Below are 23,718 nucleotides of genomic sequence, written 5' to 3'. Positions count from 1 at the left end.
CCATTAAGCATAGTTGACAGTAGTTTGCCATTATGCCATCAAACGTTGTTTTGCTGCAGATCCTGCTGGGGAGTACGATTTTAGGTTGCGGCCGCGCCGCGCTACGAGGACTGCAGCGTACCGACTGTGACAGAGTTACCACTGTCAGCTTTCCAGCTGGCATCTGCAATGTGCAACAGTTACTTTTAGGTCTCAACAGGTAAATTACGTCGTCGAGCATGTCCGCATTCAAGTCGAAATACAAGCAATTTCTTCTAAATGAATAGGCCTACCAGTCGGCCTTCAGGATTACCGGACTACGACCTAACATAGGGTTACCATATTTTGGAATCGGGAAAGGAGGACACTTTTTCAAAATTTTCAGACTTAGGGTTGTGGAGTAAAATTCGGAAAATGGTTACAAGCTATGTAAAGGAGGACGTATGGTAACCCTACCCAACATCGATCTCGCCTTCCGCAACATGCCACCTCATTTTGTCGCTTGCCTTTTATATTCTCTGCATTACTTTTCATTCAGTGTGTATGCCTCTTCTTCACTTCGCCTAGGCCAAGGTGCGAGTCTGATCCCAAAGACTACTCTAAGTCGTTTCAACACCTTCCTATCATTTCATTGTATCGCAGTTTTTTGGTGTTTTGAAATTATGAAAATATTAATAAAACTGATCGATTGATATGAGACATCGCAGTATCATTATGTGCGGATCGCATACTTTTGGAGAAATTGTGCGTACCAAGTTATTTAAAATCCCGTTCGTGTTGTTTAGACCTACAGAAATTATTAGGGATTTGTTGTATTAAAAATGGATACCGCGATCACTCATTTACGTACACAGACCACATATCCTGCAGTAGGCCTACGAAATTATTTTCAAGTCGCTTATCCCAGCACTGTATCTCAAGAACGCGAATCGGGAAACACCGTCCTATGCATAATGATGAGTCTATAACCTATTTAGGCTGTGTCACCAACCATACGCCAACGATAAAAATGGTGCTAGTATTCCTGTTTTATTGATGCACAAACGAAATTATTTAATGGCAATGAAACGAAATACGGCAACGAAAAGAGCTGTGAGAGCTACAGTTTAAGAGTGATTTTGTGAATGTCGGTCTCAAATAAAGTAGGCGAATTCAAGAATGCGATACCGAACACCATACGTATCATATTTCAAATTGATCCTTTATCACCATTATAAGGAGAAACAAAATATTATCCGATGTAGGCGCAGGCCTACTACGAATCTAAAACAAATATTACCGAATACACGCAACCTCATCACTCAATCAGTAAGTATCGTGGTTTCACTCAAATCGTTCCATGATTGCGAGAGAGAAAAATTACACAAATAAATGTCGAAACGGGGTGAGGTAGTAAGAATAGATACATTACACGTTAGGAGTTGTTTGCGACAGTGTAAAATGCAGTCAGTTGGAAAAGAACTTGGTAGTTCTAAGAAGCGTTATTAATAAACATATGGCACATTTAGCAAGGAGAGGAGGAAGCGGGCCAAATGATTCAGATATATGAGTATGTAAATTACCTATTCTTAGAAAAGTTTCATAATTATAAACTACCTGACCCAAAGTACTGCTTGCGTGGAAAGAGTTATAATTCAAAAGCACTTACGCAAGTATGGGAAATAGCCAAACGATACATTTTCAATTGAAGTCTAGCCCGTTTCACAGTATCCCACCACAGAAGGTAGCAGCTTTCAACTTAAACTTACACGGATTTGGATTTGACAGAGAGGGTTTGAAACTTATAGCTGTATTCGAATTGCGAACGATTTTTCGGTGATTCGAGGAGTTTAGCGGAAGCGGGTGACAGGATTTGAATTTTGCATGGCATTTTAAACCCTGCATTTAAACGGATCTCTGTCACTTCCATAACATGAGAGAGAGAGTTATGATATTCTGACATTACTTGTGTCAGAGCCGTGGATGCAATTGAAACGAAAAAATAACAATTGCACACGAAATAACGATGCGTCAAAAGTCAACTTGTTGGACTGTCATGTTCTCTTTTCTTAGATGTTATTTTTCACAAATTGCGGCCCACAACTCGTGGGATGGATCTTGATTTAACATCCCATTAAGTCCTATATTCCGTCCAGCTGAGGCTCTAAGGCCGATGCAGCCGCCCAAGGTGTTGTTTGGGTAGTTCCAATTCCATTTTGTGTATCTGGCTTGACGTCCGGTCGATAGCATTGTGGAATTTGTCTATCAAATGTAAAAGCATGAATATTATACATGCAGCAAACTGCAGGGTCGAATTGTCAGCATTTGACATCTGTATAGTTGTTGTCAATTCATTACTGAGAATATTCTACCGAAAGAAAGTACAGTCGTCGTGCCCATGCTCAGGCTCAGCTCACAAGGACAACATAAGAGTCCTATTCCTATTCCTGCACGCAAACGTAAACGGAACTCATTTCGATGATTGTTTCAATCACCTCGGCGATGGTGCATATGGTCCCGTTTATATGGATTTTGGCTAAATGAGTGGTCCCCAACCATTAGCTCTTTGCAAACCGTTTCACATGTGATGATTATACCCTGCGCTAGCCTATCCAGCCCCCATGCGATGACTCGTGAATTCTTGACAACGTATTCTAGAAACGTAAGTTTTACAGACACCGGCAGACGACGTTGTGAGCTATTGTAAGTTTGTAACTCTTGGAAAATTCGAAATTGAAACGCGAATTCAAGCAAATGAAAATGTTATAAAACTCTTGCACTTTATTTCAACGATCACAGCGCGACAAGCCTACGATGGTTCTCGTGCGACAGCGAGTCTCTAAATAACCAAGGTTGATGTACCGAAGACCAGACCACGAACCCGCCATGTCTACCGAGGTAATGCCGCTCGAAGTAGATATATATATATTCGACCGTGAACATTAACAAGACAAAGAGCTCTTCGTTCCAATCTGACTGATGTTCACTTACACTCGTGCAGTCTTTACTAAGGGTTTCTACATACCAGATGAAGCCAGAGTTCAAATAACTTGTAGACAACTTTGACCAACCACAGATGTCTGATTGACTTCAACAGCTACTGTTTTTGGTCTCTATGGTTTATTCTTAAAGTTTACATTAAATACGATTTATTCCTTGTATAGGTGGATAACTATCGCGATTAGTGTGTATATTCTGTAATCCAGCCCGCCAAGTAGGCCTACTTCATTTTCCCATATCCGATCCGCCGACCGGAGAAGTAGCCCGCCCCTGGCATACACGGATAAGATGGCGAAGAGGAGCCTAGATAAACCTCAAACACTTCGGTAGGAATTCTGGAGTCGAACTCGAATCCACAACCCACTGGTGTTGCAGCTGTGAGTTAAACCACTACGATATCTCGCCACCTCGGCTGAAAAGGGTGGTGGTAAGCGAAAACAGTACATAACAACGATGCTACGTGCATATACCTTCCTACATGCACATGTCGTGCATGCATAATTTGAATTAAAATGCTGTACTCGATTTATACCGCGGTATACCGGTAAGTCTGAGGTAGGTTTATAGGTTTCGTGTGCCATGGGTGTATGTTCGCACTCGTATATAAACACACTCGCTTTTCGCTGAGACTGTAGTGCAGTGATTGTGCCGCCAGACAATCACTGGGTCGAGCGTCATCACGAAACGGGCCGTCATCACTGGCCTATATATGACTCGTATCAATTATGTACTACAAAGCACTTTTCATTTGATTTGCACCCCACGCTATAGTGGAAGCCTGGAGATGCACCTGATATGCACCATTTCCTTACAGTGGATTACGGGATTCAATGCCGCTGCTACTTACCTTTGAATCGTAAGTCATCCCCAGCCACGCATCGATCCATCCGTAGTTGAAAGCGAAAATTTTCAAAAATCCAAACAACATATAGTAGTGATTCCTGGAGTAGACGTTTGCCAAAGTCCCGCCTCTCGCCGAACAGATTCTAGGCGCGTCCGCACATGAAAGGTAACCGTATTCGGCGGGCTCAATCCAGTAACACTTGTATCGGTATCTCAGCTGACAGTAATATTCTGATCAAACAAAAGAAAATCATACTAAAAAATTTCTAAACGTAATAGCGAGACACTGGCGTATATGGTGAAGCCATCAGATTAAATCGCAATTCTTAATATGTACAGTATATACACTGCACACTTCAGCGTTCCATTTCCAAACCCTACAGATACCCAATACGGAGGACAATTAATTCAAAGTTACGCTTATGATTTGGTTCTCTTCTACAGTCAACACTAGGAAGAAACATCAGAATACCCAAGAACAGGAATAAAAATTTCAGATTACCGGATAATTTCGGAAATATGAAGAAAACGAACGGTATACGGAAAGCACTCAAGCAAGAAGTTTCGAAAAAAAAGTTAGGGTCAACGCCCCTCAAACTTTTGTTTCGGAATTACCCACGGTCAATTCAAAATTCCAAGGTGAAGATACGTGGGTCCAAGACGTAGAATCATTCCCAGACCTAATTCATTACTGATTACGATTGTGCGGATATTGATAATAATATTCCAAATCAAAATCGAAGGAAGAAAGGTCTGTGTTTGCATTGAGTAGTTCGGGACTACGTTAAAGTTATAACGGACGTTTTGGTCGTTGCCTAGCTCAGACGACAGTTCGTTATATTTACTTGATTAGAGTTTTGGCTGTAACAATTTTAGGCTTGTCGAGTAGCTTGCCAACTCGAATTGAGACTACCACCTCACTTTCTTTGCTTCCTACAATCCGAGCCTACCCCTGAGACCCGGTCAAATGTAACTCAAACAGTTACAGAATAGGATAGCAATTTACTACATAGAAAGATCACGTCAACGTCGAGGCAATAGTCACAATAGCGGTTAACAACAGTTAACTCTCTAGGCTCTAAACTTTCAATCTAAACAATAAAATACAATCACCTGAATGATGGCTTAAACTTATACAATACTTGAACATACAAATAATGCCCTATGGTACATTATATCCCTAAATTTAGCCTAACTTCAATCACTGATCCAATGATATTACAAGCAACAAAGCGACTAAACTTCAACAAGTGACTATCAAGACACGAGGGGAAAATCCAACCACAGAGGACACTACTGAGCTGCGTGGCTCACAATCACTTGACCATTTCTCGTGTTACATTCCCCCCCACAGATGTAGGAACTATGAGAATACATCGACTAAACCTAATAGCACGAGATATTATCAAACCAAAGAAAAGGAATTCAAATTACCAATCAACTCATGCCACAATGTCAGTATCAATAAATGTCAAATGTTCTTCAAAAGATTGGTGAGACTTCAGTAAATCTCTCAAATATATCAACAGTCTTCAAGTAACATTTTCGAACAACCATCTGTTTACTGGCTGTACAATCAACCAAGTACGAACGAAAAACTGGAACTCCATGAGGAAAGGTTCCACTCTTCTTCTTTGGGAGACATCGGAGTTCGATCCACATCGCACAATGGCATTCACCATACAATCGATCTTCTTCAAGGTCTCCAAAGCTGTTTCCGTTTGCACCTCCTTATAAAAGAAGGATAATGACAATATGTCAGTGCCAATCCAAATGGCAGCCAACTCCAACATTGATTTGTCCATGCTACCAAACCGAGCAAGCTCTTGAAGACAAGGCACATTATAAAGAGATGCTTCTTCATCAAACTCAGTGCTGTCAGGATACCCTTGTGGATCCTTCAACAATTGCGATGGAAAATTAGCACTCACATTGCGAATCCCATCGTCACCAGTTATGGAACGAGAGCATGCTTCAATCTTTGAATCCAATGCGCAATCCATTGACACCTGTGTCATCAACTTTTCAATATTGGCATCAAGAGAATATCGTTTCTCAAATGTGAATTGATCTCCTGTCACTTCTCTATGCACAAATTGCACAGGCATCTTTGCTACCTGACCATTACCAGTTGGATCAGGATGGCTTGACTTGTGAAGTATTGATACTTCATCATGCGCATTAGGTGATTCGGTTTCACCTTCAATCTCAGCATCACATGAACAACTTGAGTGTTCACACAACAATGTACGTTCCGGAATATAATTATCAACTCTGTTCACATGGAGAACGTCTTCCGGCTTACACTTCAGCGCCTTTCCAATATCAGGAAATTTACTAGACCTAGCACTGTCAAATTTAACCATTGTGGTTCGAGAACATTCTGTGTCCCAGTCCTCAACGTTTTCATAGTTTCTTTTCAAAATACCAAGGTCCTGAACACAAGTATTTGCATTGATGCAATCTTCAATTGGGTGTGGCGCATTGGCAGGATCGGCGATAACATCGACTTCAGTGGAATTGAATACTGCAGCTTCAGAATTACTTGGACATTCCACATCCTGAATTTTCGCATTACATTTGTCTTTGCTTGTCCCATTGACAAATACTTGTGCAGTGTTGCCAAGGCCTTTCACAGCAAGTCCAACGAAGGCAGGAGAAACTGGATTCTCTGTATTTACACTGCTTTGCTTCAGAGCAGTACTTTGACAAACAGCCATTTCTTCAGTATTCTTTTGCGGGTATGAATGTAGCTTGTGCACGTTAGCTGAGGATTTCCAAATACTTGCTTCAACGCAAGCAAGTTCAAAGTCTTGCTTCAATCGTAATCGTGACGTTTTACGTTCAATCATTAATTTCTCATCTTCCAAAACTTCGCGATTGAACTGATGAGCCAATTTCAAATGAGCCATTTTCTTTTGGATGATTGCTTCTTTTCTCTTCACATTTACACTATCATGTATGCTTGCAGAATATGCATTTCCCAATCGCCGAGACATATGACGACTGCTTCCAACATAATGCGAACGAGTATGTTTCCATCTTTCTTGCATGCATCTCTCCAACTTACTTTGGAATTCATGATAAAATCTCACTTGTTTATCATGATCTTTATGACATGCAATCTTTTCTAGATCATCTTCGACTCCGAGGAGATATAAACTCCAGAGTGTAGAATATTCTTGAAACATACACCGTAGATCACTTTGATGTCTCAGAAGATTGATATTTACGTCTCGGGTCAAGATTTCGTGTTCAATGCTTTCATATCTTCTATGCAGTCCGGCCAACTTCTGAATCAATTCTTCTTCAGACACACACTTAATTCTTGCCATGGTCATTGTTGTTTTTCATCAGTTACGAATTGGAGTGACGTTGGAAACCTCAGTTGCACATTACCGTTTTGACTGGCGTGAACTAACTATTTGCTTACCTAGGGCTGGGCCAATCAACAACTCCTGAACTTGCTTCTACTTTCAATTACAACGAGGACAATTTCATGTATGGAGGACACTAGCCTCATATGAGAACCTATATCTCATTCAAATGCAAAATACTTCTGCTGAGAACCCTTGGCTTAGCAGTCAAATTTTCTATTGGGAACACCAGCCTCAATAGTCTTACGAATTTGTATCAACTGCTACTAAAGCTGATTCTAACAATCAATTCAATGTCAGCTCTTCCAATACAATACTTCTACTAACAGTTGTCAAACGGTACAATACCGGTACTCCACTTGCAGCAATTGATATTCAACAATGGCCAAGTCTATACAATAGACCTGGATATATCAAACTGTGGACGACCGTTTCTACCAAAAGTTGCCGTTTTGATAGTCTTCAAATTACTTCCGAGATTGTTGTTAACTTAAATATAACGGACGTTTTGGTCGTTGCCTAGCTCAGACGACAGTTCGTTATATTTACTTGATTAGAGTTTTGGCTGTAACAATTTTAGGCTTGTCGAGTAGCTTGCCAACTCGAATTGAGACTACCACCTCACTTTCTTTGCTTCCTACAATCCGAGCCTACCCCTGAGACCCGGTCAAATGTAACTCAAACAGTTACAGAATAGGATAGCAATTTACTACATAGAAAGATCACGTCAACGTCGAGGCAATAGTCACAATAGCGGTTAACAACAGTTAACTCTCTAGGCTCTAAACTTTCAATCTAAACAATAAAATACAATCACCTGAATGATGGCTTAAACTTATACAATACTTGAACATACAAATAATGCCCTATGGTACATTATATCCCTAAATTTAGCCTAACTTCAATCACTGATCCAATGATATTACAAGCAACAAAGCGACTAAACTTCAACAAGTGACTATCAAGACACGAGGGGAAAATCCAACCACAGAGGACACTACTGAGCTGCGTGGCTCACAATCACTTGACCATTTCTCGTGTTACAAAAGTGTTTCTACGTAGCAAACTCACCGTCTTTCATTCTCTTTATGCGGTGAAAGGCCTTTTTCTGTGAGTCCTTTAGTTTTACAAATTGCTTCTTGTTGATCGCCACGTAGTTTTCTACTTCTCCGACTTTCCGAGATTGATTGTTTAGAGCTGCGTAACCACAAAGCATTTTTGCACAATTATGCCATGCTCTAATTCGGACATAGTTTTTTTTTATGGCAGGGTCCGCGATCTTTTGGCACGGCAGTCCGCGTGCACAAAAATGTTAAGATTGGTAGAATGCTAAAACAGTACGTTAGCAATAGGCCTATATAATATATGTATATTAGCTGGGCTCTTCAAAAATGACTTTTTTTCTCGAATCGTACTGGCTACTTGATAATGTTGTTAGGTTACCTAATTTAAGCCTGCACACAAAATTTGGTTCAATTCCAGCCAGTAACCGCTTTGCTACAGGAGAAGAAAGTTTCTATTTATTATATAAAAATAAATAATAAAAAATTTGAAAATTTTCTGTTCACCCCATGAAAGTGTTGGGCTGTCTATAGAAACCATGCTCCCCAAATTTGGCTCAATTCCAACCAGTGGAAGCGGAGTTATTGCCGTCGAAAAATTTGGATTTGAATAAAATAGTATTTACGGTGAGCACAACTATAATAAATAAACAAAGAATCAGTCACCGTAAATACTATTTTATTCAAATCCAAATTTTTCGATGGCAATAACTCCGCTTCCAATGGTTGGAATTGAACCAAATTTGGGGAGCATCGTTTCTATAGACAGCCCAACACTTTCATGGGGTGAAAAGAAAATTTTCAAATTTTTTATCATTCATTTTTATATAATAAATATAAACTTTCTTCTCCTGTAGCAAAGCGGTTACTAGCTGGAATCGAACCAAATTTTGTGTGTAGGCTTAAATTAGGTAACCTAACAATTTTATCAAGTAGCCAGTACGATTTGAGAAAAAAAGTCATTTTTGAAGAGCCCTAATGTATATGCTACCAAAATATGTCCAGCTAATGTGCATCGGTTTAGCCGCAGTCTGAGATTGGGAGGTTAAATAATTTACGAAATTGACGTCACGCATTTATGTTAACCGTGCTCACGTAAATAACAGAGATGTCGTCAAATTTTCTGAGTGAAAAATGAAGCATGGTTTCAGCATAGCAGTAATAATTACTAAAATGAGAATCCGCTATTCCAATTTAAAACGAATGAGCATTTACGCGGAAGTGACCAGATTGCAAACTGCACCTAATCCATGTAATATCAGTTTGCAAATCAAATATGGCAACAAAGTAACGAAAATTTACCGTTCGTTCTTCTCGAGACCTAAAAAAATCCTAGCGCAATGATTAAGATATGTTGCGTATGACGGAATCGCTGAATTATGCCAGCACCAATAAAGCACTGTCATATGAATCTGCGATTTACACAAACCTTAATCGAAAGTTAAATAATAATATCAAAACCAGCATATATTCGAAGAGATATATATTATATTCACAACGGAATCACTATACTTTTATTTATGATGTGCCAGAAAATCCAGACCCAAAGAATATGAAATACCGACCGATAAGCTGTGCTCTTAATATAGTATAGGCCTACGTTTGATGAAAACGTCGACACCCACCTCTCTTGATGTTACTCTGCTCCCGAAAATTCGCAGTGATAAGTACAAGTGATATCACAATGTATGCAAAGGCTGAGATACCGATAACACATATTGCTGCGGTGCAATTATTTCGTCTCTTGGTTTGCTTTTGACGTCTTTGCGCAGCAGCCTGTTGCCCGTCTACATCGGATGGTTCAAATTTGTAGCACATTTTGAATCTGAATAATGTAGAAATCGGTTACTCGCCAATATTACAAGGGTGATCAGATCTTTTTCGTGCTCGAGCCGCATATCGCAAAATTCGGTATTAAAAGAGCCGCAACACAATCGAAAATACGACTTTATTCACTCACAACTAAGGTTCGGCTCGGTTCGGTTTGGTTTATTAGCAATTTTTATCAGTTCAATACACCAAAAAAATTGCGATACAATGAAAAGTTAGGAAGAGGTGTCGAAACGACTTGGAGTAGTCTTTGGAATCAGACACTCACCTTGGCCGATGTAAAAAGGAGGAATGCACACTGAATGAAAAGTAAAGAAGATAGTATAGAAAAGCAAGCAACAAAATGGGTGACATGTCATGGAAGGCAAGATCGATTGGTCAGGTCGTGGTCCGGTAATCTTGAGGGCGGACTAGTATTCATTTAGTTCATTTTGGCAGTTGTCAGGTAGCCTTTTAGGCGTCAACTAGACCGGGTGGCAATGACCCCGTGGTCAGGACTGGACGAACATGAAGAAATTTTCTTAGTCATCAGCTCCCCCAATTTCGCGGTCAATTGGAGCATACAATCCCCAGAAAAAAAATAGTGGTCCGCGCAAAAAAAAAGGTCAAGGACCCCGCTTCACAAATTTCGTCGCGACATCAGATGCCCCACAACAGTATGTTATGCTGAAAATAGAAATCGGCCGGATAATTTTTTTCTTAAGGTTCGGGTATTTTGCTTCTGGGATTTCCAGAACTCATTATCATCATAATTTTATTAAATATTCATGATATCAAAACACCATACGTTTGCGATATAACACGATAGGAAGACGCCGAAACGACTTGGAATAGTCTTTTAATCAGCCATCTGTAGCCTATAATACAAATATAAGGTGGTATGCAGTATGGCCGCGGTTGAACGTGGCCTGCGCTACCGTAATTGTCGATCAGGAGTATGCTCTATTGTCGCGTATGAAATGTGAACCCGATTCGAGAGTTCAATCGCTCAATTATAACCTTGTATAGCCGCACTTCAGTAAATTGTCAAAACATGAAATAATGCGAACACAATACTAATAGTAATTCGAATGCGATACTAATATTGTTAATATGTGTTATGATTCATTCTTCCATAACCCGGTTAAACCTGTCAGCAAGATGGTGTCCTATGAAATGATTGTATATTCATGTTAATTGAATTAATAGGAATTCCTTCAAACTAATTTTCACTATAGGAGGAAAATCAATCCAAACCACGCCTCCAACCACAATGCTGAATTGTGTCTCACTGGGGTCTCCCCTCGCAGTCTTGCAGCTAGATTTATCATACCTATATGAGCAGTAACAGCAAGCAAAGAACATTTATACAGATAAAATCTAACAACGAAGGAACAGTCCCATTTCCGAGCCATTTCGCCAGAGCGATTTTCCGATGTGACTTGAATTTTCACGATGTTGAATACCTTGCCCTGGCAGTAGCTGTATCATATCTATTTGGTTGGTACACGATATTCTATCAGCACCCCGTGGGCTCTCGTCTCGTACTGTATAAAAACGCCAATGCCAGTCCTTGGCGACAAACGTGGCCTAGCGAGCCACACTTAAAATAATGGCTCGAAATTAACAATCTCGATCATAATAAATCGTGACACAGCCTATCCCGGTTTATATATTAGATAACTTATTAGAATCTCCCAAATTTGAAAAAGTACGACTTATTGGCTGAATGAATTCGTAATCGTGGGAGCGTGGGACCGACGGAGCTGACTTTAACCACCACCAATCACCATGTCTTGCTAACCGCAGTACATATGTTCTCACATAGAAATGCGGTTACCAACGCGGAGTCGATTTCAGTCTATTGACTATTAGACGCAGCAGATGAATGTAGATTGAGATTTTGAAAACTCTCTATACCTCACAAATTCATCTTAGTTGCACAGGCTAACTTTGTAATATAACCGAAGGGCATCGGCTTTGAGAATTACAAAGTTATGTTGCATTGCCATACAGACGAGCCCTAGCTACCTGAGAAACCACATCGTTTGTGAAAAAGGTGTTTAATCGAAAAAGTTCTACTGATCCCCTGTTACTTAAACCCATTCTGAAGCAGACCGGAAGTACTCAGGGTCATGGGCTGGAGATGTTATAACAATATTAGTCATTTATTTATTCCTACGCCTTTTGTCACGAGACTAAACTTATCCTACTAACTGCCAAGGGGTCGATAGACCTATAGATAATAGGTATATAAAGCTATATTACCATGATATGGCCTACCATAGAATACTATCATGCTGGAATTAACCAAGTATATCGCCTACCTGCTGTGCTTTCCTGTAATGAAACAACTGAGCAGCATTGGTCCTATTGACAATGGTTTTGATTAATCACTGTTACTTTACAATGTATACGCGAATGGTATAAAGCTGTCTCGTGTCTACTTAACAATGAACTCTTCCTCGGCCACTCTTCCTCGGAACTGTTCCTCGACTGTTAGATCAACCAAACTATTCCCTTAATTTACGTAGAGAATAAGGTTGAAGAAGTCAACTATTTAAACATCCTCAGCCTCACTTTACGACCAAAGAATCCGACACTACAGCCAAATAATTGGAACGGTACTGTACGGTACGACAATTGGTATGTAAGATTTTGGTGGAAAGCACGGTACGAAATTACGATAATTTTATAGTACCGTAATTTTTTCGTACTTCATGCTGTGGATTCGAAAACGTCGATTAATATTATAACACAGTTGTGTTGCGATAAGCGTCACATGTGTCAGTTTCGATGTTACCGATAACAATAATAAAACGATGCTTATCTATTACCATCGAATTTTACATCACACCAATTAGTTGTTACGGCATCACATCAATCGTGAAGGAGACGGCGTCACTGAGAACAACGAAATAGCACAGCATACTTTGCTGACGGCGGTGTCGTGGGGCAGTTTGTATGAGGTTCAATTTTCTATGTGAGTTTAAGTTGGACGTTCATTTGTTGGTTTAATTTTTAACAAACGAATAAAAAATGAGCCCAATGAATTTCCCTTGCTCAGTTACATCATAACCGCAATATATAGAATTTTGTAAATTAATTGCCCGTGCTTATGAAGAAGATATATAGTCTATCTAATTGGAGGAATATTTTTACTTGAAAAACTGAAATAGGAAAAGTAAGTAAATCACAAAATATTACGAAGTAGATGTAGTGAAAATTAGATTTACTTGAGTAAGTACTGGAAAGTACTTGCGTACTTCGAGAAGTAGAAGTACTTCTTTACTGACCACCTCTGATTGAGGGGCACGTAATTAATCATTATACATCTTCGTGCCGGCGCCGAAATGCCCATTTCTATACACAATGCGTATTTTTTCGTTAGGGGGGGGGGGGGGTGATCACACTAAAATCATATATTATGGCGCCATTAAATTGCGCAAAGCGCGAAGAAAAATTCAAGTTGAAAAAATCGACCAATAAAATACCTTACAACTTATGTTGATTTAAGAAGCATTTTGGGTCCCAATCGAGCCCTCAATTTAGGGTTTGGGATGGGGCAGTTACGGTCCTGGTTTCAGCATGTGGAACGTACCACAACTCTATCTCGGCAGTCACATTGGGAACGTAAATCCATTCGTAATGTCGCCATGTTACTACAACTTGACCAATGTGATCGGTCGGCTCGGTGTATTGCATGATACGATGAAGCTATAAAATTATGGCATGACAATTTCACCTTAACCGAACGGTTCGATATTTTCAACTGCTTATTAGTACGGTAAGAAAATTACGATAAATTTTATCGTGTCATAAACCAATTCCCTGCCTAAATCATGGTCAAAATGTCTATGTTGTTCTTGAAATTAAAGTCACAACTACCAATTGAGTCAAGAGTTTATGTTCGTTTATTTGTCTTATTGAACAAGTTACAAAAGATATAATAGGGACGAGAAAACGGGTTATTTGAAAATTTTACAGGAAATTTATAGGATTGACTAAATAAAGGGTGGCCTATTTTGGCTCGATATTTCATTCTTGCGCCCCACGGCCTCTACGAAATTTGAAAATTGGCCCGCGACCCGTTTTGAGTTGGTGACCCCTGCGTAAAAAAAAATCTCTTTGCCGCCGTTCCCTAATTTCAACTATAGGCCTGTGGGCCCTCTAGTGTTGAAAATCTCTTTTGTCCCAAATAAATTGTTAGGTTTTGTACAAGAATTTTTCGTGCTTGAGTGGCAGGTCTTTATGAGAACTCTTCAGCTCTCATATCCAAACTTTTCCGCTATTTGAAAAATTATTTCTGGTGGAAATCGCCTTTAAGAGTATGACGCAAAGCTACCGTAGGCTCCAGTTCATCGAATGGGTCCAAAACCTACATTTTTGTTTTAACGCTTCTGCCGGATGACTTGGAAAATAAGCTTCAAAACGACCAAGGAGAGTAGGTACATGAGAGCTCGCCACCTTAATATGCCCTCCTCCGACTTGTGATGCATTTTTAATATTAGTATTCCAAGTTTTTTCTGGCATGTATGAAATAGAGGACGCGAAGACGACTGTTGTACGCAACGCAGCTCTGTGAAACATGTTTGACGCACGCTATTTCGAATTCGGGTGCATTATTTTCGTTTGCGGGTTGCATTTTTACTGCTGTATACTCTGATTGCAAGGACGGGACTATTCGGTACCGATCATTTCGACGACCGGTCACATCAATATCGTAGGTTTTGGCCAAGGTTTTATGCCACCGAACTTTTTGACACCGCACTTTGCCCAACCGCATGTTGGTCAAATCTTCATGTCTTCTGGTCCCGGCGTGGAAGGCGTTGGCCTCCACATACCTGTGTCTCATAGTTCCGCCACGCTAATTGAACATCCCCTACACTAAAGACTCCCAACGGTCTCCGACGATTTTTGCGGGAAGCCAATGTCGAACAAATCTCATCATGAATTGAAACCAATATGAGTAATACATTGGCTGGCATATTTTCATGATCAAACTATATTGAAGTGAGGACTTTTCTACGTGTTTTTCTTGTTGGCTATTGTATCCAACACAAGGACCTCGGTCATGGACAAACTATCCACAATTTTTGTTGCAAAAATTTCCACAAACATATTACATACATCTTCAAAAATCCCTCTGGTGCCGCCTCGACACAAAATTTCACCCTTCGCGACCCATGTTTGGATCCTGCCTCCTGTCTTAAATCGATAAAAATTTGCATTACAGTAACTTGTTGTGTGTGAGTGTGTATTCTCTGATGATGGTATTTTGCTACTACTATCTACATGTCTCGTGCCTATCGAACCGTTATTGAGACATCATGATGATTGTTGAAATAAAGATGGCAGAAAGTCAATCTTGCGTCATTTTACCCGCGTGTCGTGCCCCCAGACATGCTGATTCAGAGTATGCTGCCACTATGTATAGAGACTGTAGTACAGTCTCTACACTACCGCTACGCACGCTTTGGAACCGGAGTTTTGATTACGTAATAATAATAATCGTGCGACAATATTTATTCACTACTCCTGGTGCGAGGCAAAGTTATTGTAAAATAGCTACGATTAGTGGTACGCCGTAAATCAAACGAGTTTTTACAATTGCGTCGCAACGACCATATATTTAGGACGCTATTATACTTAAAATTCCGATCAAGTTTATTTGAATATTCCAAGTCAGAAAAAGTAACAAATGTTCATGATTGTCAGCCGCATTGCATTTTTTCCATCCACACCAGTGCGTACCACCCCACAGATTGAAATGCAGTGTTCTAAGCTGTGACTGGTTGGCATGAAATAAATTAAATTATGCAGGGTATCGAATCATAATACCAGTGTCTTATACTCCGTACGGTGGGCGTATGCATGCATTCTCACATCGTCCAATTTGCGCTAGCCTGCGACACTGTCCTGTAATCATTTATAATGCGTCATTTATGAGGCGATGAAGTTTTCCAATTCGAAATTCGTCTTTGGTTTAATTTTATTAATGTTTGTGTGTCGGATAACTTAATCTACATTTTACATGAATGTTGCATTTCAATTTTCATTCATTTATTGAAGAAACTGGGAATGCAAAGAGGAATAAAACACCACAATGGGCAGCATTAGAAGAATTGTGACGTCAATAACGATGATATAATTTCCAGTATGTTGAATATGCAGATAACGAAAGGAATTATAGGCCTGCCACCACTGAAATCAGGTTGTGCAAGTGTTTTGCCGGTTTTGGGTAGCTACTTGTAGCCTACAATTTGTATTTAATTAATATATATTGAATACCATGCGCTCAGAGCAATACAAGCGATACACACAGCTTCTTAGCAGAAGGTTACAGCCGTTTCCGCTAGCTTTCCGCTTTGTCGCAACCTCTGTTGAAATAATTTATGAAACTTTGATATGTCATCACTCCTCAATTTTGCCTTCTTTGGAATATTCCTTGTCGTTGTGAATGACCTTCTGGCGAGATATGAACTTCGAAGCACCGAGAACGTGTATTTCCTTGCATTTAGCTCACAAATCTAAAAAGAACCTCATGCTAAATAATGCTAAATAACATAACATCGTGCGGTCATCTCCACCTGTGAAAGTCGGTCATAGCCATATCGCACCATGTTTTCATCATATCGAGGGATGTCACGGTGAGATATGAAGTAAGGCTCCCACCCTCTGGTAAATGCTACTTCATGACTTATTCCCAAGTTCACTTCACCATCTTCTGGTGTCGAGGACCAAGCTTCGTAGTTAGTTGACCGATGACATTGTACACACGTTTCCTATGATAAAATTACAGATTATCACAAGACATGACGTGCATATAAACACCTGCGGAGACACATGGTGGCGTAGTTGTGTACTAAATAATTTTAATTGCAATATAAGCCATAAATTGCGAATAAATGTGATGAGAGTCCAGCAACATAGGGACGCAATAATTTGGTTGCAATCCATAATCGCAGTGGTGCATTTTTATTAATAAAGCACCTTACTTCCCCCATCAGAAGAGCACCATCGTATATTATACCACGGGGCGGCAACCACCCGACCAGCACTGAGATTGCTACCCTAACGAATGTCCGCGGTGATTCAATCCGCTGAAGCCATAACAGTCTAACTGCATGATACATAGTTATTAACCACATATTTAGCCACGAATATACGGATTCAAGCGTGTTCGTATTGCAGGAAGTTGACAAAATCTCAGAAAACAAATAGATATAGCCTATTAATTAGATTTCCGAATGTAATACAGACATCCCTGCTCGACCTCAGTTATAAATGAGCTCTAAACATGTAAACATCAAGTAATTGGGAACGCAGCTTTGCCTTGTTCATGTTATTCACAGTACGAAATCCTCAGTTTGGCAACCTTGAAATCATTCATGTATAAACATTGCCAGTGCTTACATATTGAAATCTTTCATTGCCACTTTCTTATCACATTTTTAATTTATAGGCCATTCAAATATGTTAGCAAATGACACGATTTCACGATGTCCAGTACACGAAATTCGAGACAGGTGAAATCACCGTTCCCCGAGGGGGAAGGTCTGAACTTACATTTTCAACCGACTAAATTATTGGATTTTAAACCTTCTATAACATCGAGTCAGTAGAGTCACTCTATCTTCATTGTTGAAAACTCCATATCTCATATCCCGATATTTCTAAATACTATATCCCATTACACATAGGCATTTGGCCATTTGCTGTCTTTACAAATTACCTCGAGTAGGATTCTTGCCTCAGAAGTCTCAACCAATCGCAGAATATCCTTCTTGGTGATCAGCCTGGATCCACTCGATTCCTTCACTTCAAAAGCTGGCAATATGTAAACTGTTTTCCGGGAGCTGTCCGACGAATCCCCGTAAATTCTTTTTCTCTGGGTGCTGGTGTTTTTGACGAACGTTAAAAAGTTTATTCTTAAGTTTTTATTAGGGACCAAATCTATGTCGATTGACAGGGCAAACTTAGTCAATACGCCATCCATAGCAAGATTTCGTAAAATATTATGCGGATAGCGAGAAATATCGCTGAAATATCCTCGCGCTTCAGAATCCGCAGTCATTCTGCCGCTTCTCTGATAAATTTTTCGCGTTATATCTTTGCAGGAATAATAAGCAAACGATCCGACCCTCGTCATGTTAGCACTCATTGCAATATCATTCGGATACAATAAGTGAAACGTGGTTGTTCTTCTCAACTTTGGCCAGCACAACCGAAACCCGTCAATGGCGTCTTCGGCAAATGCGGCGTCATCTCCTGGCGCGTAAATCGAGATTGACATCGGTCCGTCCCACGCGTCAATTATATCAATCAAATGATGCAGTCTATCGACAGAGCAGTGCGTTGCTAAGGTTATGTCCTCCGGATTCATGCTGTTCATCGGAAACCCTTCCGATTTGAAGAAACGTTGGATTAAATAAGTCCCTGAGGAATGCACAGTATGACCGCCTAGGATTCGGCGATTTTTCAGTTTCTTTCGTGACACAGTTTGCAGCTTATTACTCTCTAACACTAGCACACAAAGTTGTATAATTGCTATCACGACTAGCATTAACCACCCAATCCGTATTCGTCTCATTTACCATTCTAACTTCAGCTTTGCTCGTGTTGTAGCTTTATACTTCGGCGAACATTCAGGCTGTATACTGTCGATGTCGAAGCATGCTTGACATCGCGATTGAATATAATTATAACGGTATAGAATCTGCGATTGAATGAACATACCTCCAGGCGAAACCATGCCGCTCACATTCGACACAGTGCTGCCAATATGCTATATTTATTTCTTACGCGATGGAAATCTGGAGTGAGATTGATATTTGCAGATCGACAATGGAAAAAGGATGAATATAATTTAGGAGTTTCCAGTAAAAGTCGAATTATTCTTCTAGGCGCCGTGAACACTTAAATGACTGAATACGCCTATCACGTTTCCCCATATGTCCTGTGTAGCCTATAGGCTATAACATTGGAAGTAAACTTACCCTAACCACCGTCCGTGGAAAAATCTATTATTTTGTGCCTCATCCGATTTCGGACATTTGAAGGATCTATGCTCATTGTCAGCTGGCACTCTAGAACAGTGGTTCTCAACCGACTATGCACAGAACGCTGTCGGTCTATCTCAACTATGTCAACTCATCAGTTGACATCTCAATCGTAAAATACACGAACATGGACTGTTGTCCATTATTTCGAGAAATGAAGCCTCGACAAGTTTGTTGCCGCACAGATCACACATAAGAAGACACCGCACATCACCACCACGGACGTTAGTTTCGCTTAGCAAAACACATAATAAATTATATGACGAGCAGCAGCAATGTAAAGTAGCCTACGTGCTATATGCACCAAAATAATACACCAAAACCCGTGTTTTTATTGTTTTAAACATTTAAAAACTCGGATTCCGGGTTGTAGAAAATGACCCTTAGGCCCTAGCTAGATAAATCGGTTCGCACCGGTTCTATAAAATCGTCTCACGAAATTTTATGATTTAATTTTCGTAACAGAACTGGCAGAAAAATATGACATTTTTCATAGAACTAGGGTTGCCATATTTTGGAATCGGGAAAGGGGGACACTTTTTCAAAATTTTCAAACTTAGAATAGCGGAGGAAAATCTCTGAAAAATGGTAGATTTTTTTCACTTCGTGGTCGGTTGACTAAAAAAAGGTCAACTTTCTCGCTCGGCTCCCGAAATACAGTTTTTCTTCCACATTATCGGTTGGTTGACTAAAAAAAAGGTCAACTTTCGGCTAAGCTCCCGAAATAGCCACAGGAGCGTTACATTTACTGCATCTCAGTCGAATTTTGCCCTATATTTATCCAAAATTCTCATAAACAGGACAAAATCTCAAAAAGGAGGACATTTAGGCGTCCTCGGAGGACATTTTCAAAAACCTGAAATAGGAGGACAAGAGTATCTGTACTATAACTGTTGAGCCGACTATTTTGAGGGTTTCAAACATCACATATCGATATACGTCGGCTAAATCGCGTGGCTCATACAACATGTTTTTTGGGAAGTATTTACACAATCATGGCATAATCTTACAACTTAAAAAACACATTTTTTTAAAGGCCTTCGTTCAAAATACCGTTTAAACATGTTTTAAACAAAGTGTTTTAAAACGCCGTTTGTTTTAAATGTAGCCCTAATGGTAACCCTACATAGAACCGACATCGGTGGGACGTGTACGTCTACGACGCGTACCCACGGTGGGACGTGTATGTCTACGCTCTCACTAGTCGCCACTCCATCAAAGGTGAGTGAGGTGAACGAGTCCTATGTCAGACAAACTCGGGGCGCTTTTATCCGGAAAAAAACATGACAAATTTAGAGTGTAAGTGATATGTCGTGAATATGACCTGCTGAACGGATTGGTGACTCGATTTAACGTGGGCAAATCTCAATACTACGGATGGTGTGAAAGTGAGGCTCACGTTCGCGTTCTGTGAGTGAACCTCGGAATTTTTTAGGCTCACGTTCACAAACGAACCTTGGTAGGTTCTGCACAGTGAACCTTTGTCATATACTACAATTTCCACTTCACTATATAAGATCTTTGGTTAAACGTTATTGCATTTCAACTATACGGGCCCTTATATGCATGACGCTGGCAGCATAAACATCAACACTAAACGAGCATGCACCTTGAAAATCGCAAAAATTTCACTTGCATTGTTACACATGTTTGATCGAATATTTAGTGACTCTCTGCGGTGAGCTTGACCCGCAATCACACAACATCAAGAGTGAAATATACTACATGTAGGTAGTCAGCGAATGATGCTTACTTAACCAATCAATCAATAAAGTTGATGCAGTTGTCTGATGTAAAAAATCCATCAGGCGTAGGGGGCCAATCATGATTTTATGTTTATTGTATCATAAAAACCAAATCCGTGCGATTGGGGTGTTGGCTACTGCTGTATAACTTGTTAAGTTGGTAATATCGGTTACAAATATGGAAACCCGTTTAACACTTCGCTCAATATCAACGTAGCAATACTCAGACGCCGAATACATTGTCCGGTCTGGCCAAGACCGTTAAGGCGTAATCTTATATTCCCTTGTAAGTCCCCGTCGAAACTGTTGGCAAAGCGACGGAAGATAATAACTTTATGGGATTATTAAATCATTTGATTTCCTCAGTTGATACATTTAGCGACCTTCAAAACGTCAATATGTACTTCAGCATTGTGGCATTATGTGGGCCGGGCCGTCGCTAGGTATCGTGCACATTAATATAGGCCAGTGGTTCTTAACCTTACCTCCAGCGCCACCCAAGGGGCGCTGGCGATTTTGAAGGGAGCGGAAACGTTCATGGGGCAATATGGGGGGCGCTGGGCTCAGGGGGCGGTATGGGGGCGCTGGAGAGAAATGGCTTCGCAGTAGAGGATGTGATGGTAGGACATATCCTTAATGAGTATTCAGAGCAAATTAACACCGAAAACTTCGTTATATATAGCCTACAAAAGACATATAGGTTTAATTGTCCATATGCGCCTAAATGACTGGCACCTAATGCTCCTGTCTTGGCAATCTGAACCCCAGAATACGAATTCCATCTGGCAGGGAAAAATTATATGCCGGTGAAGAAATACCAATTTTAAATCGTGTGCGTCTTTTAGTTTAGTACGATTGGGCGACAGGGATATCTAAAACTAGATATTCCAGTTGGGCGATATCCCTGTTGGGCGATTCTATATTTTTGATATAGCAGACAGGAGGTCACGAAATAATATCATGCAACGAAGTCATACCAACGGGTTCACCCGCCCGAATATGTTTAATTATTAGTTACGGGCCCTACAGTTTCCAAGACATCTCACAATGTTCGCTCTACGTTTTGACGAGTCTGCGCATACTCAACAACTCACTGCACAGACCCTTGGACAACAGTGCGTAACGACTAAAAAAAGGTCATAACTTCGGATTTGTTGTGCGCAACGTAGATTTTCTGTGCGTAGAGACCGCGTCAGCACTGCGCACGTGCGCAGATTAGAGGGAACACTGCACCTCACTCAGCTCTACCGGTACATCTGGTATCGTGAGCAGAGAGGACAAGAAATTGATAGCACTATATATGCAATTCCCGATCTTACTGACCGATTTGATCATGAATTATCGAAGGTTTTCGCGTTTCGCACTGGCTCGCTTAACAGTACAGCTGATTTCGTGGCAAAAGCGAACAACATGATGGGGGGCGGTCGGTTTATCACCCTATGGGAGCCCAAGACCCAAGTTTTTCGGGGGGCCTGACGAAGTGCCGTTTCGTTCCTGCCAACGGGTATACGCCCGAAGATGTATAATTATTATTGAGGGGTCCTACCTTTTCAATCATACATCACTCGGCTCTGCCGGTAAATCTGTTTACGTGAGCAGAGAGAGGATAAAAATTGATATCAATATGCATGCAATTCCCGATCATATTGACCAATTCAATCGATACTTATCGAAATTTTTCGCGCTTAGCGCGTCTAGGCGAGAATAGCTGGCTGAGTAAATGGACACCCAGTGTAGATGATTAGTATCAGCTAATAGCGGATATCTGAAGGGGGGTCTGGGGTCGAAGCCCCCCGGAAGTTTGCTTTATCACCCGATGGGGGGCCCAAGACCAACGTTTTATTTTTAATTATTTTTATTTGGGGGGGGGGGGGGGGGGGGGGGGTTACGAAGTGCTGTTACGGCCCTGGTAACGAATTATTTGTACCTACGGGCACGCCCGAATATGTTTAATTATTAATTACGTGCCCTTTATTTTCACATACAACAGCTCACTCAGCGCTACTGGTAAATCTGATTACGTGTGCTCAGAGGATAAAAAGTTTATAGCGACTTATATATTTAATTACCACCTATTCATTCATGCATTATAGAAAACTTTGGTACCTAGGGCGACCAGGCCACACAAACTTTACCGACCATCGAAATCACGCTATTACGGGGTTCTTGGGGGGCGAACCCGTCAGAAGTTTGGTTTATCACGCTTTGGGTGCGCAAGGCAATCGTTTTTAGGGGGTTGACGAAGTGCTGTTACAGCCCTCCCTCTTACTCATTGGCTATATTACATTCCTTACAATACGAGGTTGTGGAGGGGGGGGGGGGGCGCTGGGGCACGATAATTTTTGAACGGGGGCGCTGGAGGAAAAAAGGTTAAAAACCACTGATATAGGCTATCACCTCACTAAAATGTAGGGTTTGAATTACCAATATGACGTCATGTGACGTCATGAGGTTCGCGTTCACACAAAACCTTTGAAAAAGATTCGCGTTCACACGAACCTGAACCTTTCAGAGGTTCACACCATCCCTACGTTAATAGTTTGAGCTGACATCGCCTGGCCGCAACCCAGCCGTAAGACCCTTACCGACTTCAATCTTTCATACAAAGTCACACTTTGTTCTTCTATTTCTATAGCCACACCATTTGAGTATAGTTTGTGTACGTACCTTGTAAAGGTGAACATTGTACAGCAATTATTTTTTGTGCGCGGGCGGGCCAATTGAGAAGTAGAAAATACGTTGGCGAGCCGTGTCGAAACATTTAGCTGTATTATCCAGCGTAATAATTTTATTACTAAATTGAAAGAGGTGAATTACATTGTTGAAAAGGCTGCTCAGTGGACTGGATGTGTTGATATTATAG

The 23,718-nt window shown here is 40.6% G+C and overlaps 2 protein-coding genes across 2 annotated transcripts; both read right to left on the bottom strand.

The window, feature by feature from the left end:
- Positions 1–1,760: 1,760 nt before the first annotated feature.
- Positions 1,761–12,816, bottom strand: LOC145444785 (uncharacterized). Its single transcript, XM_080322797.1, has 5 exons — positions 12,376–12,816; positions 9,865–10,064; positions 8,250–8,375; positions 3,806–4,032; positions 1,761–2,220 (listed from the first exon to the last, which is right to left on the bottom strand). Exons 1-5 carry the CDS (start codon positions 12,411–12,413, stop codon positions 2,035–2,037), a joined length of 777 nt encoding a protein of 258 aa, XP_080178923.1. The 5' UTR covers positions 12,414–12,816; the 3' UTR covers positions 1,761–2,034.
- Positions 12,817–16,022: 3,206 nt separating this feature from the next.
- Positions 16,023–18,957, bottom strand: LOC145445499 (beta-1,4-glucuronyltransferase 1-like). Its single transcript, XM_080323688.1, has 3 exons — positions 17,784–18,957; positions 16,639–16,833; positions 16,023–16,578 (listed from the first exon to the last, which is right to left on the bottom strand). The coding sequence occupies exons 1-3, from the start codon at positions 18,639–18,641 to the stop codon at positions 16,378–16,380; spliced, it is 1,254 nt and encodes a 417-aa protein (XP_080179814.1). The 5' UTR covers positions 18,642–18,957; the 3' UTR covers positions 16,023–16,377.
- Between the last annotated feature and the right edge of the window lie 4,761 nt (positions 18,958–23,718).

This window comes from Botryllus schlosseri, chromosome 8, assembly GCF_051294905.1.
Source record: "Botryllus schlosseri isolate E-star chromosome 8, Bs_hap1, whole genome shotgun sequence".
NCBI classification, from domain to species: domain Eukaryota; kingdom Metazoa; phylum Chordata; class Ascidiacea; order Stolidobranchia; family Styelidae; genus Botryllus; species Botryllus schlosseri.
The sequence above is the reverse complement of the archived record's forward strand: the minus strand, read 5'-3'. Positions and strand labels throughout refer to the sequence as shown.